General features: G+C 35.5%; 1 protein-coding gene and 1 non-coding gene across 2 annotated transcripts; one reads left to right on the forward strand and one right to left on the reverse strand.

Annotated features, from left to right (window-relative positions):
* Nucleotides 1-1,530: 1,530 nt before the first annotated feature.
* On the reverse strand, nt 1,531-3,803 carry LOC114283727 (transcription factor DIVARICATA). The gene is made up of 2 exons (XM_028226605.2): nt 2,634-3,803; nt 1,531-2,210 (listed from the first exon to the last, which is right to left on the reverse strand). The coding sequence occupies exons 1-2, from the start codon at nt 3,023-3,025 to the stop codon at nt 1,763-1,765; spliced, it is 840 nt and encodes a 279-aa protein (XP_028082406.2). The 5' UTR covers nt 3,026-3,803; the 3' UTR covers nt 1,531-1,762.
* A 4,370-nt stretch (nt 3,804-8,173) lies between these two features.
* Nucleotides 8,174-8,246, forward strand: TRNAR-CCU (transfer RNA arginine (anticodon CCU)). Its single transcript has one exon. It is a non-coding gene; the product is annotated as a tRNA-Arg (tRNA).
* Nucleotides 8,247-15,042: the final 6,796 nt, after the last annotated feature.

Here is a 15,042-nt window from a genome sequence, read left to right on the forward strand (position 1 = left end):
AAAAAAGCTAAGATGCTCTATTTTCATGAACAGGAATGCAATTTGAATGCCTTATCTCAGCATAGTTACGCCCCTTCCAGCCTTCCTGGAGTTTAGCTAGGTTTAGGACTTTAACAAACCCAAATTTTCAAACTCGAATCGTTAAAAATTCATTTGAGATTAATTAGTTACGTAAACAAATCAAGTTTAAATATATTTTAAAATTTCATCAAGATTTTAAGTTAAATTTGAATAATTTATTACTTAGCTTGACTCAATTCTATACGTTATGAAATGCCAAATTACTTGAACTCGAATCATGATTGGGTTGGTTCAAAGTGTGAACACATTTTCAAAATTTGTTAAATTTTCAATCCAAATTTAAACAAATGACTACTTTAATGGAGTTGGCAAGTTTAAAACCTTAGGCTTCGTTTGGGACGTGAGTTGATTTTTTTAACTTTTTGGCTTTTTAGTTATTTTGTCTGGGTTTAGGATCAGTTTTTTGGTTTTTTTTTTTTATTTTTGTGAGAGAAAAAATGAAATGATTATAGTTTAGATTTGACATTTTGTTTTATTAGCTTTTTAACTTATTTTGTCTTTTTGTGATTATATATTTTAGCCAAAAAGTCCAAAAAGCTAATGTGCCAAATGAAGGCTTAGGCTATAATGTTTGGCATAAACTTTTTAATTTTACATTCAAACTATAATCATTTCATTTTTTCTTTCATAAAAGTAATAAAAGTTAAAAAGTTCATCACAAACGGAATTTTTTAGTCTCAAACTAAAATAACTGAAAAATTAAAAAGCCGAAAAACCAACCCATATGTTAGTTGGGTTGCAACTAAAACTTAAGAATCACAAACACAATGACACCCTGTAAAGACTTGCAAAAGAAGCTTAAAAATGCTAATGCAACAGGCTTTCCACCATTGACCACTGGATTAGGGGAGCGTGAGAAACCATAGAATAAATCAAAAAAACAAAAAAGTTGGTTGAAACAAGGGGGATACTAGTAATCCTAGGTGGGTCGGTTTTGTTCTAGGAAGGATTAAAGCATAAGATGCCTAAATTAGTGGAATGCAGTCTCAGCCTTGACAAATTGATGGTGATGAAGCTCTGTCAACTTGGCCAAATTGGATTCATAAATCCAAGCAAGCAATCTGATACTCTCTCTTTGTGTGTGTTTGTGTGTGTGTGGAAGAATTTGACAGATAGTGCTAAGTGAGTCAGCTAATTCGGACACAGCCACCTAATGACATGGCCTCTCTCGCCTAATAGGCTAACTTCACATTTTAGTTTAATGAGTGCGCGTAACAGTCTTAACCATGATTCCGGCTTCAAAAACACAGTGAATCCGCACTACAACTTTGAAAATTGAAAATTGAAAATGATTCTTCAAAGCCTATTGAAGCCGACATATGCCATTTTTGAAAGAGACATAGGGCTTCACTCATTGACTTTGTTGGTTTGATTGGCAGTTGAATAGAAAATTAATGTATGAAAAAAACAGAAAAAAAAGAAAAAGAAAAGAAGGAACACGAATGCTCGTCTGAAATAGGTAAATTTTGTTGAATGTGATCAATGCTAAGCATGCCAAGTCTTTGCCCGTAATGAACTCTAGATTGCCATTTTCTAGTATACAAATCTATCTAACCATCCCAAAAAAGAGTTTATACATAACCAGTTAGGTCTTAAAAACTCTCCAAAAGAGTCTTTCATTCATTTAGAATTTGAAGCATATGACATGAAACCACTGATGGCTTTTACAAAGTTTAGTAGCTCATCCACGAACTTGATATTGCATGGCGGATTGCATCTGAAACAACGAATTGAGGGGTCCGACATGAGCGCCTCTCTGTGAAGCAGCAGCAGCAGCAGCAATCTCATATGGATACTGCAAGAAAGGGTTACGATGAGTTGAGTCAAGAACCATAACCGCTTCATCACCTTCATAGTTGGATTGGTCCAAGCAGTTGAGTGATATTTTTGATGTGGTGTGTGGTGCTGCAAGCATAGGCAGTGGAAGAGGTTCATTCTTGTTTGGGAGATGAAGAGTGGTGATGTCATGGATGCTAGGCCGCCTTTTATCTTTTGCTCCGGAATTCTGCCTAATGAAGTACTTCTGAGCATGGCTTGCCACTTGAGTTGGTGTCTTAGACTTCACAAAATTCCTCGATATATTTCTCCAGTCTCCCTTACCATGCTTTTGCAGCCCCATCAGAAACCGCCTTATATCAGTTAAAATTAATTAAAACCCACATGTTATTATGAACCAACACAGAGAAAGTACAAGTGAAAAAAAATAGAAAAAGGCCTAGTTGGGTATACGGTTTGAGTTCTCTTCGAAAAACAAATTCTCCAACCAAACAAAACAAATATATAGGAAGAGTGACAATGTAGCATCCTGTGAAAAGGGAAGGGCCATATCCACTGTTACTGACAAAAAAAAAAAAAAAAAAGTTGAAATCTTTCATTTGGATATAAACATCAAATGATCAATTCATTTCTTGTATGGTTAGGACAAATTGATATCAGCTTTTCATGGAAAGAATTCTTTTAATTTCCATGGATCCTAACACAAAGTTATCAATCAAAACAAAAGGACCTGGCTTCCTATCCAAAATTTGCATAGTCATGAAGAGAACTCTCACCTGTGCTCATCTTCTGTCCAAGGTACCCCTTTCTTCCTCTGCTGATCTGAGGATCGACCTGTCAACGGCCTCTTTCTAAACCCATCAAACCCGTGATTATCCACCATCTCCATTGTGACAGAGGAAGTGACGTACCCCGGAAATGGAACCCGACCGGCTTCTATGTTACTAACATCTGCTTCCAGTTCCTTGTACCACCTCATCACATCATAGACTGACTTCCCAGGAATCATGGCCGTCACTTTTAGCCACCGGTCAGGAGTTTTCTCGTCGTACATCGCTAGAGCTCTTTCAAACCTTTTGTTCTCTTCTTTAGTCCATTCTGGGCTCTTGCTTTCTTGCATCAACATATTCAAGTTCGAAAAATACAAAGACTGGCAAAGAGTTTCCATCTAGATTGAAATCCTTAATCTACTACTACTTGACAGTCAATATCCTTACTAGAATATTAATTCAAGTATTCAAACAGATATAGTGAAGGAATATAGTGTATGCAGAAAAAAGAGACTTGAATTCAGAATCAATTACAGAGAATCAGAATACACTTTTGCTAAATAGCATAAATTGAAGAATTTGGAAACGACTCACGTTTTCAGAATCAAGAGAATCATGATAATAATAAAATAAAAATAACTAATCTAAAACTGTAAGAGAAACTGAAACCCAGTTTGGAAAAGAGATTGATTCCCAAGAATCGGCTCAGAGAAGGTGGGAAAGTAGTTTTCTTTTCTTTACATAGCTTTATTTTGAGGCTAAATTCAACAAACAAAATAGAGGAAGACTTGTGAAAAAAGATAAGCAAGAAGAAGAGAAAAGACTATTCAGAATTCAGTAGTAGTACTGATCTTCCCTACTATGTTCATGAATGAACCCAAAGGAGAGTAGAATAAGGAAGAGAAAAAGAGACATCAAATTAACCAAAAAACTTGATGAAGTTGTGCAATTGATGGGAAGTATGGGTTGTTTGCAGTTTATTATAAAGAGTTGGTCAAGGGTGAGAGAACCCCCTTGGCTGCTTTGTACTGTGCTTGAGTAATCAAAAGGTATTATGTAGTAATCAAATTAACACTTTTGTGTCAGCAACTCAGCATAAAGAATTAAGGCATTACCATTGAATGAGTACTTTCTTTGCCATATGGGTGAAGGGATATGGTGAGGAAAATCATATACATAAACAGATTTCTTTTCTGATTTTTTTATCAATAGACATAAAGGCAGAGTCCAGATTCTCGGCCGCCCTTCCCGGCGGCCGTTCCAGCAGCCCCCAAAACGACGTCGTTTTGGGATTTTTTTGATTTTTTTTTTCTTTCTTCTTCCTCGTTCGAACAGAACCAGAGGGAGGGGAGGGGAGGGAGAGAGAGAGGGGGAGGGGAGGGGAAGAAGAGAGAGAGGAAGGGAGAAGAAGAGGGAGTTGCCGGTGGGCCGGACTGGAGGGGGCCATAATCACCGGGGGAGGAGGAGGAGGAGGAGGCGGAGGCGGGCCGGAGGCGGAGGCGACGGCGGATCGGGCGACGATCGGACGGCTGGCGAGCTCGACGACCTGCGACGGCGAATCCGGACCCCAAAATCCAGCGAGCTCCCTTCCCCTCCCCTCCTCTCTGGGGGGCTGCTGGGCGGCCGAGGATCCGGATTCATAAAGGCACGGGTCTCGTATTTATTAATGTGCACCCTGCTAACTTTGTGTCTAATAGGAAGAAAATCTGGCAAAATATCAATTTATGTATACAATAGTACTATTCTTTCAGTAGATGATGGGTGGGCACGGGTCGGTTGCGGCCGCGGAACCTTCAATCTGCCATCCGTCCGCCAGATTGGCGGATTGGAGAAAATCAATCCGCATCCGTCCGCCAATCCGGCGGATGTGGATTGAGCGGATTGGTGGTTTGGCGGATAGATGCGAATCGGTTTGGCGGTTTAAGATTTTATAAATTTTCAACATAATTCAACTTGTGCACTTCTTCAAAAAAAAGAATGTATTACAGTCAGTGACTTAAAAAATTATTATAATCACTGTATGTCTCATCCAAAAAAAGAAAGTTTGAAATTTTAAAATATCACAATTACTGCATGGCTCATCCATATATTACAATGACAGTATGATTCATCCACATAAAGTATTACAATCTGTAATTCTTAAAATATAATAACAATTCAAACCACCAAAACCATGGACAGGGCAGTAGTAGATATTGTATGTCTCTGTATTGTTACATCTATATATGTTTTTGAAAACAAAAACCAACCATCATATATCATATTTTCTATTTATTATTTTTAGAGTTAAATTTAAAAACAAAAAAATATAGATAAATAATACGTTTATTTTTTTCAATTCAAAAATATATTCAAGTTGAAAACTTTTTTTCAACAGAATATTTAAACTCTTTTTCAATTAAAAACACAAAAAAAATATTTAAATAAATTGAAAACATAAAGTCTTATAAATTATTAGGGGTGCTCGCGGTTTGACAGTTCGGTTGCGGCCAAAGGAATCTCAAATCCGCCATCCGTCCGCCAAATTGGCGGATTGGAGAAAATCAATCCGCAACCGTCCGCTCGTCATCACGCATCCGTCCAAAATGCGGCGGTTCGGTTCGGTTCGGTCAATTTTGACGGATCGATATATTCACTGATCACTCCTAGATGATGGTATATGGACTCTTAACAACTATTTTGTGGCAACCTTAAACCATTATGAGAAAAGTTAATAAACCTAATAATCTTAACAACCTTGCTTCATACACCCAGTGGGGGTCGCGCCCCCAGTGACGTGGCGCGCCCCCACTGGTCAGAAATCAAAAAAAAAAAAAAAAAAAAAAAACAGTTTTTTCCGAACCAACCCCCAGCTGACACCTCACTGGGTGTCACCCCCAGCTGGGGGTAGCAAGCATTTTTCTATATCTTAGGTGGTGTTTGGCAAGTTGAGTTGGGGCTAAAATAGTCACAAAAGACAAAATAGACTATTTTAGCCACAACAAACAAAACATCACATCAAACCCATAATCATTACACTCTTTTCTCACAAAAAAAGTTAAAAAAGCCAAAAAGTCAAAAAGTCTTTCCCAAACCAAGCTTTTTAGCCCAGGCTAAAATAGCCAAAAAAGTCAAAAAGCCAAAAAGCCAACCCACTTCCCAAACGGAGGCTTAATAATACTTCTACATAATAATGTGAGAGCTCACATGTGCGGGGTGGGGTAGCAAGCATTTTTCTATATCTTAATAATACTTCTACATAATAATGTGAGAGCTCACATGTGCGGGGTTCACACGCCTCTCTCACATTCGTTAGAAAAATTATTTAGTGTTAGTGTCGTAACATTAAGGTAAATTACTAGCAAATCTTAATAGTTATACTTAATTTTTATTAAATTCTATCAATTCATAGCTGAAAGTTGATTTTATTAAAACCGTTGCTAAAAAAGACTTTTAGAGAATTTTTTGAACTTGTTAAAAACTAACAATGAGTGACATTTTTTTGTAAAGATTTTTAAAACTATTTTCACTAAAATTTATAATTAGTGACGTTTTGTGGACGAATTTTTCAAATTATTACTGAAATTGATAATTAGTAAATTTTTTTTTTTTAAAATCTACGTTTGATGAAAGACTCTGCTATTTATCAGAGAATCTATTAAACAATAAATCCCCTGTATTATATTGGAGTACCCTGCCAAACTTTTGAGAAATTCCCTTTTGTTAATCTCTCACCATATTCCTTTAGTGATTTTAAAGAGAGCAAGATGTGGGAATTGTGTAAAATATCAGAACTAATAAATATAAAAGTGTTAATCCAATCTAATTTAGGGTTAGTTTGGAATGTTCTAAAAAAATGTACTTTTTGACTTACTAACTTATATGGGTTGGGTTTGGGTTGGGTTTGATGTGATGTGTTAGAGAGGTGATGTGATTTAAATAAGATGATGTGATTTAAATAGGATAGTGACTTTTTGACTTTTTGTATTATTTAGTTTATGCCAAACCAACCCTTAGTCTATAAGTAGGGAATTTTTTTAAAGTTCTTGATATTAAAATTTTATAAGATAAAGAAAATATAATAATTTCATAGTAGTTGGGGTCTCTTAACATTTTCACAGAGAAAATTTGATTAGGAGAAATTTGTGCTCGATTCAGAGAAATTTCGAGCCCACACAGAGAAATTTTATTGAGGGACCGTAACTAATAAAAAAAGGGAGATTGACCAATAAGTCTCATATTTTGGACTTGTAATCCATATAGTCTCATATTTTTTCTTGTGATCCATGTAGTCATTTTGGATGTGTAATGACTCATTTGCCCGCCACATTGGAATGTCACATTTGGAAAAAAGTACATTAAAGAGTTTTTTAGTGTCACATAATACCCGTCACGTTAGAGTATCATATTTGGAAAAAGTACACTAAAGAGTTTTTAATTTTTTTTAGAGTGTCTCATGATACCCGTTACGTTGAAGTGTTTGTATGTCACGTTTGGAAAAAATACACTAAGGAGTTTTTAATTTTTTTAGAGTGTCACATCATACCCGTCACGTTGTCACGTTTGAGAAAAGTACACTAAGGAGTTTTATTTTTTTTGAAATGTCACATCATACCTGCCACATCATCACATTAGGAAAAAGTACACTAAAGAGTTTTATTTTTTTTGAAGTGTCACATCATACCCGCCACGTTGTCACGTTTAAAAAGAGTACACTAAGAAGTTTTTATTTTTTTGAAGTGTCACATCATACCTGTCATGTTTTCACATTAGGAAAAAGTACAGTAAATAGTTTGTATTTTTTTTGAAATGTCACATCATATCCGTTACGTAGTCACATTTGAGAAAAGTATATTAAGGAATTTTTATTTTTTTTAAGTGTCACATCATACCAGTCACATTGCCACATTAGAGAAAAGTACACTAAAGAGTTTCTATTTTCTTTAGAGTAAAAGTCTTGGAGTTTCACATCATACCGGCCACGTTGTTATATTTAGAAAAAATACATTAAAGAGTTTTTAAGTTTTTTGGGGTGTCACACTAATACCTACCACATTAAAATATTATGTCATATCTGTCATATTAATAAAATGGTACAATTGTTTATCAAAATACTACCAAAATAAAAAATAGGACTACATGGAAAGAAACTCTCCACTAATAGGACTTAACAGATCAATAAAAAAAATTTGGGACTAATTAAAATATTTATTTGTAAGATGAAATTTATTGATAAATATCTCATAAAAAGAATATTTTAAATCTCTCTTACTATATAAGGTTGGAGAGGAATAATTTTACTAATTTTCCCCTACAATTATGATTTTAGTGGCCGATACAATTGATCCACGGCTGTTCAAATATGGTGTGTTTGCTTCATTATAGTTTAATAATATTTATAATGGACAGATTAAGGCCTTGTTTGTCATCTACTATATAATTCATCTTTTTATCTTTTTATCTTTTTTCCATCACATCACCTCTCTACTTTTCTGCACATCTTTTCGTAAAAAGACAAAAAGTACACTTTTTTAATACACCCCAAACCAACCTTAAAGTGGGAGTTGGCGCCTGTAGCTCAGTGGATAGAGCGTCTGTTTCCTAAGCAGAAAGTCATAGGTTCGACCCCTACCTGGCACGATTTTGTTGTTTCACTAATATTGTTCTATAAAAACAAGACAAGATTCTTTTTTTTCTTTTCTTTATTATTTTTTGGAAAAATTAGTTATAATTTCTCTTAGGGAGACTTATACTATATATGATCCTACTAAAAAAACTTATGTTCCCATAAGTCCTGTGAGAAGTTTGTTAACAAATTTATCCTCAATATTAGTTGTTAATATCATAAATAATAGTAAAACCATATATAGGAAATTAAATGTTACCATAGATCATATCTATATAAAAGTAACGTAAGGAGACACCTACATAAACGTAACGTGACACCTATGATCTACAGTAACATGCAATTTTTTATACATATCTACATAAACGTAACGTAACGTGATACCTACATAAACGTAACGTGACACCTATGATCTATGGCAACATTCAATTTCCTATATATCTATGGCAACATTCAATTTCCTATATATCTATGGCACCATAGATCATATTTATATGAAATGTAACGTGACACCAACATAAACTAACAACATTTTCACATTCAATTTAAAAAAATAAAAACTCATTAAATTTGCGAAATGTCACGTTACGTTTATGTAGGTGTCACGTTACGTTACGTTTATGTAAATGTCACGTCACGTTATATTTATGTAAGATCTTATGGAATACATTCTTATCTAAATAGGACTTGAGACTATGTAAGAAATTACACAGGACTTAGCCTACCATAAGTGTTTGAAAAATGACTTATAAATAAGTCTCTCTTATTTTTTTTAGAGATTTTTTTATGAAAAATTTATCCATAAATCCTATGCTGAGTGATGGTAATCCCAAGAATTTTTTTATAAATCAATTAATCCTATTGATTTTGAAATGATGTATTTAATATATTTTTTGACAATTAAATTATTATTATGTCCTTAATTCCATTACGGTTCCTTATTTGTTTTTTTGAGCTACAAAATGTATTATTTTGTAGAATTCAGTCTGGAATTCATATTTTTCATATGCGACATTTAGACAAAAAAAAAAAAAAAAAAAAAAAAAAAAAAAAAAAAAAAACACATTTTATATGGAGAAAACAGTTCAACCCCACTCAATGTGGCTTTCTAGAATTCAGAACAAATTAAATCACAATGACTCTTTATGTGTTGTACCGAATACAAGAGATCATAAATAAATTATCAAATTTTTTATTAAATCTCTTACATGAGTATGAAACTTCCACATGGGATTTCTCATATGAGAGGTTTAGTAAAAAATTTAATAAATTATTTGAGATGCCTAGCATTTTCCTAAGAAAAATGTTACGAAAGGTGTCGGTTTTGTTTGGTAGAGTTTTGGAACTTTTGTTTCACCTTTTAGTTTACACATGATGTTTGTTTATAGTTTTCAAAAATTAATTCTACACTCACTTTTGAAAACTCTATCCAATGCGGGAAAATTTGGGTCAATTGGTCGTCCTTCCGGACGTCCGGCCGATTGACCGGAATAGTACATTTTTAATTTTTTTTTTTTACAATTGCCACCTATTATTTTTTATATTTTAAATAAAAAAAATTTCATAATTTTTAAATTTTTTTTATAAGTTTTGAATAGAATTTTAAGTTACGTATTTGGTTATGAATTATAAATTTTTATATTAAATATCGTATGTCACATCAAAAATTTTCTATTCAATTTAAAACTCATTCACTAAACAAATTTTTCACACTCAAATCATAATTTCAAAACTTATAAATTTAAAATATAATTTTTATTCTCAAATCATATTTAAAAAATTTTACCAAATGCTACCGTTGTTTTTCCAATCATTCCCTAACCTTAAAGCCGGTGGACCAAACACCCACACGGTACATATAGGCCATGTTTGTTTGGGCGGACTGGATTAGCATTCCCATGACTAATAGTCCTAGGACTATGAATCCGTTGGATTATGTATCCTATCTTAACTAATAGTCAAGTTTAAAATAATTAGGCCGTACTTCAATTGTTTAACCAAACATCGGATTAATAATTTTATTGGACTATTAGTCCAATCCCAAGCTCATGTCCACCCAAACAAACATGACCATAGTGAACATGTGGAACTCCATAATGAACATATTCCACACTTGTACACAATTAAATGCATGCAGTGGACAATCCATACACAGCCGTCCACATTTACAAATTCACAATAAAGTCACATAATTCCCTTGAAAAACCACGCCAAATTTACGTAAGCCACAGTTCGATTACCAAAAATTATGCCCAAACAGCAATATAATGAGTGTATGTGACGGAACATTTTTACATTAATCATGTAACTCCAGCACATTATCCATAATTAATTAATGAAACATACTTTTCAACAAATTTGAAACTCATTGTTATTTTACTTTATTTATGAGACAATTTAGAGTTTAGTTTATATTTAATTTATTATATTTTTTAAATAGACTTTTTTATTTTTTAGGTATATCATTTTTTTTTCTTTTAATTTTTTTTTTAATTTTTATCTTTGAACATTTTTTTATTTTGTATTTTTTATTTTGTGTATCATTTCTCCCTCCTCTCTACCAACAATCTGTTTTTTGCTTATACCTATTTTTTGTTGGTTAATATTATTTCACTAGAATTTTTATACTAAAATGATGTGATAGGGTCATTTGTATAACAAAAAAACTTGTCAATCACTATAAAGTGATATATCAAAATCCAAACTAAATCATTATTAATAAGCTATTCTGTATTGATTTTATGTTTGTATATCATTATTTTTTTAATTTTTTTTTAGGAAAATTTACCCATAAGTCCTAGTTTCTGAAAAGTTGAATCATTTAGTCCTAAAAGTTTTCTTATGCTCCATTTAGTCCCATTTGCACATCAATCTAATGTTCGAAACACTAATCTGATGTTCAAAAGCTAATGTTCGAAACATTAATCTGATGTTCAAAATCTAATGTTCGAAACATTAATCTGATGTTTGAAACATTGTAATGGGATCTTTCAGTCTATAAGAAAACTTTTAGGACTAAACAGTGTATAAGTTATTAATTTGGGATTTATTGGTGCATCCCCCTTTTTTTTATGTTTAAATATTTTTTTAATATCATGATATGTGTTAATTGACAATTGATACAGAGCATTACATCAAAAACACATAATATTGTTTTTCAAAGCTGTAAAAAAAAATATTATTTTTAATCTATTTTTTTAAAACTATTAAATGTGTTAATTAATTAGTTATCTTTAATATGCACAACTCCTCTTTTTCTTTATGATGTTCTCTCTCTACTCTACCGCGAGTTTATAAAATTGTATGTAATTTAAAATTTTGAATCTTTTTATATAGGAAATTAAAAAATAAATTTTGAAATTTTAAATATAACTATATAAAATCATGTCCTTTTAAATATAACTATATTTATAATTAATTTTAATCTATCTATTACCTATCCATATTTGTATTATTATATAAATAAAAATGTTGTACGATAATTGAAGAGTCCTAATCTATTTTTTTTCTTCAAAATTTAAAATTGTTAAAATGCATATATTGCAACTGTGAAGTACCGACACTTTAAAGCAAATGTCGTATCCATTTTGGACGTACAAATACTTCGAGGACACGTATGGGACACATCACATGACGTGTCCCTTTATTTAATTAATTTATTTTCAGGGACACAGTAGGGACATGTTAAGTTGTCTCTTATCTAATTTTATTTAGTACTTTGTCATGGGGGTTTGTTCCCAATAAAAACGAAGAAACTCAATGAATGTGGTGATCTACTCGGCTCATTTCGCACTGAGCCATGAGCACCAGCTGTTATGTTATCTCTTTTTCTTTGGGTCCCACCTCTAGGAGACCTGCTTCGTTCATCCCTTCTGGGCGATCCACTAGGTCGCTTGGGCGATCGACGCCTATTTAGCCCCTCCGGTTCATTGGTGTTTCTGCGCACAGAATTGTTTGGCGCTTGATGACTTATCCCTGCGTCCAAATCCGTTAGCGTTTTCCCCTCCCCTCTGGTGTTGAAAAACAGTCTGCCTAACATACACACACTTTTGAGTTTCACTGGAGGTAACTCTCTCCGCCATGATTTGCGTTTCACCAGTGATGAAGTTTGAGGTCACTCCTTCTACAGTAAGCACACTAAGGCCAAGTTTGGCATGATTAAAAAAAGACAAAAAGTCAAAAAGTCACTATCCTATTTAAGTCACATCATCTTATTTAAGTCACATCACCTCTCTAACACATCACTTCAAACCCAACCCAAACCCAACCCATATTTCATAAAAAGTCAAAAAGTACACTTATTTAGTCTTCCCAAACTAGGCCTAAGTGGACTTTCCTTGTTTGAAGCACAAACCGTCACTTTGAAACGGCAATACTCTTCCAGCAAGTATACTAATTGTGGGGACATAATTTTTTAATAAAAACACGTGGCCGAGGTATCACCAAAGTGCCAGCCAAGGTGCCACGTGTCCTGGTCGTGATGCCGAGATGATCTCGGCGAGGCTGAGGTTATCTGCAAGAATATCAAAATCCGGGATAAGCAGATAAGGGACAAGAGTCCTAAAGTGAGAGAAGACTTCAGTTTGGGTAAAGATAAGACTCTTAGAGAGTTTATCCCAATCTTACTGGGAGTCCAATATTAGCAGTAATCCTAAGTCTACTAGAGCTAGGCTTCTATTGGGACTAGGATTGTATTGGCTATAAAAGGGAGGCACTCCCATGGGTCTAAGGTACACAATTTATATTCTGAATAGTGAGTTAAGCATTTTTGCTATCTTTGAGAGATAACTGACTTGATTGTCGGAGTGCCCCCGGGTGGACGAACCACCACCGGAATCTCTTCTTTCTGTTGCAGGTCGTTCGGGCTTAATCTATTCTGCCAGTGCTCTCCAACTAAGTACTAATTTGGCAGTGTGGTCGGAAATTGACACACATAATTTGACGCCGTCTGTGGATAAGAAAGGAGAATAGATGGCCAACGACAGACAGAAAGAGAAGGTTGAGGACAACACCCCTACTGAGAGTGGGAAACATATTGACCCTGACGTCGAAGAAGACAACTGCAACGAAGAGACTCGTGATAAGAATCATGGAGGAAAGGACGAAAGCCTGAAGGCCTATGTCAAAAGGTACTATGAGGTATTCAACCGGATACCAAAATGCAACCAAAAAGTGGTGGTCATGTTATTTAAAAACGGCCTAAAAGATAATTGTCTGCTCCGAAAATCATTGGCAAAAACACTGCAAAAAAGTATGGAGGAATTAATGGCCAGAATAGAGAAGTACGCCAAGGCTGAGAAGGATACGCCGAGAACAAAGGCGCTGAAACCAGAGAAGAAAAACGGCTCGCCGAAGCGAGGTCGAGGTGACGGTGACTACAACAAACCAGAAATCGGATTAAGGGCTGCTCAGGCAGTCACAACTGTATTCCAAATTTCGATTTACAAAGTCTTGGAGAAAATCCAAACCCAGCCCTATTTTAGAGCACCAGCAAGGGTACTAGGAGAGTTTATGGGAAGAAGCCTTGGTAAGCATTGTGCTTACCACAATAAAGATGGGCATCTGATTCAGGGGTACAGAGCCTTGAAAGCACACCTAGAAGACCTGATAAGGCAAGGCCATTTAAGGGACCTTTTATATGAAATCAGGACAAGGGAAGAGCAGGCAAGACTGCCTCAGGCACCAGCAGCTCCACCTCCCCCAGCACAGCAACCGCAGGCAGGCGGACCTCGGGTAATTAATGTAATTCACTCGAAGGTCAACGAAAATGAAATACGGGGGGAGACCCAGAAGGTAAAGCACTTGCAGCATGTGTACCAGGTCCGGGAGAAAAGACCTCGGGCCGAGGAGTGCCAAGGACCAGTAGTGTCCTTTACTGAAGCCGACCTTGAGATGGTGCAGTATCCACACAACAATGAGCATCCTAATTGACCAAGGCAGCTCTTGTGACATCATATATGTCAGGTGTTACAAGGAGCTTGGCCTTCACCTAGACGATATGGAGCAGTCCAACAACCCAATGGTCGGGTTCAATGGAACGCCGACGTGGCCACTGGGAGCAGCAAGCTTGGAGGTGCAGGCCGACACCAAAAAGATAAAAACATAATTCACCATAATCGACACGCCCTTCCCCTACAATGCTATCTTGGGAAGGCTATGGCTGCATGCAATGGGGGCTGTTTCCTCAACGTTGCATCAGCTATTGCGGTTCCCAACAGAGCATGGGATAGAAGAGGTCAGAGGGGATCAGCTACAGGTAAAGAACTGCTCCATGGCAGCAATGAAATCCACCTGCAGCATACGAGAACCAGAGACAGTAGAGATCGAAGATGAGGACGTAGAAGTCCTAGATGACGTTGGCAAAGAGCCAACCGAGAAGAATGAAGAAGCCCTGAAGAAAATCCTTGTCCAGCAAGGGGATGAGGAACGCTTTTTCCTTCTCGGTTCGGGCTTAGCCGAAGAAGAGAAAAAAGAACTGGAGGCTTTCTTGAGAGCAAACATTGAGGTGTTTGCCTGGACGCCTTACGAAATGCCTAGCATTGACCCCGAGATCACTTACCATAAACTGAACATAGACAGGTTGGCCAAACCTGTAATCCAACGGGCAAGAAGACCAATGTTGATGCATGTTGAGGCAGTGGAAGAGGAAGTAGACAAACTTCTGGAGGCCAGAGCCATTCGAGAGGTATATTACCCGACATGGTTATCGAATACAGTGGTGGTGAAGAAAAAGAATGGTAAATGGAGGATCTGCGTGGACTTTATCAGCCTAAACAAGGCTTGTCCCAAAGACAGTTTTCCTTTACCCAA

This window comes from Camellia sinensis, chromosome 8, assembly GCF_055761805.1.
Source record: "Camellia sinensis isolate YWXY chromosome 8, ASM5576180v1, whole genome shotgun sequence".
Lineage (NCBI taxonomy): Eukaryota > Viridiplantae > Streptophyta > Magnoliopsida > Ericales > Theaceae > Camellia > Camellia sinensis.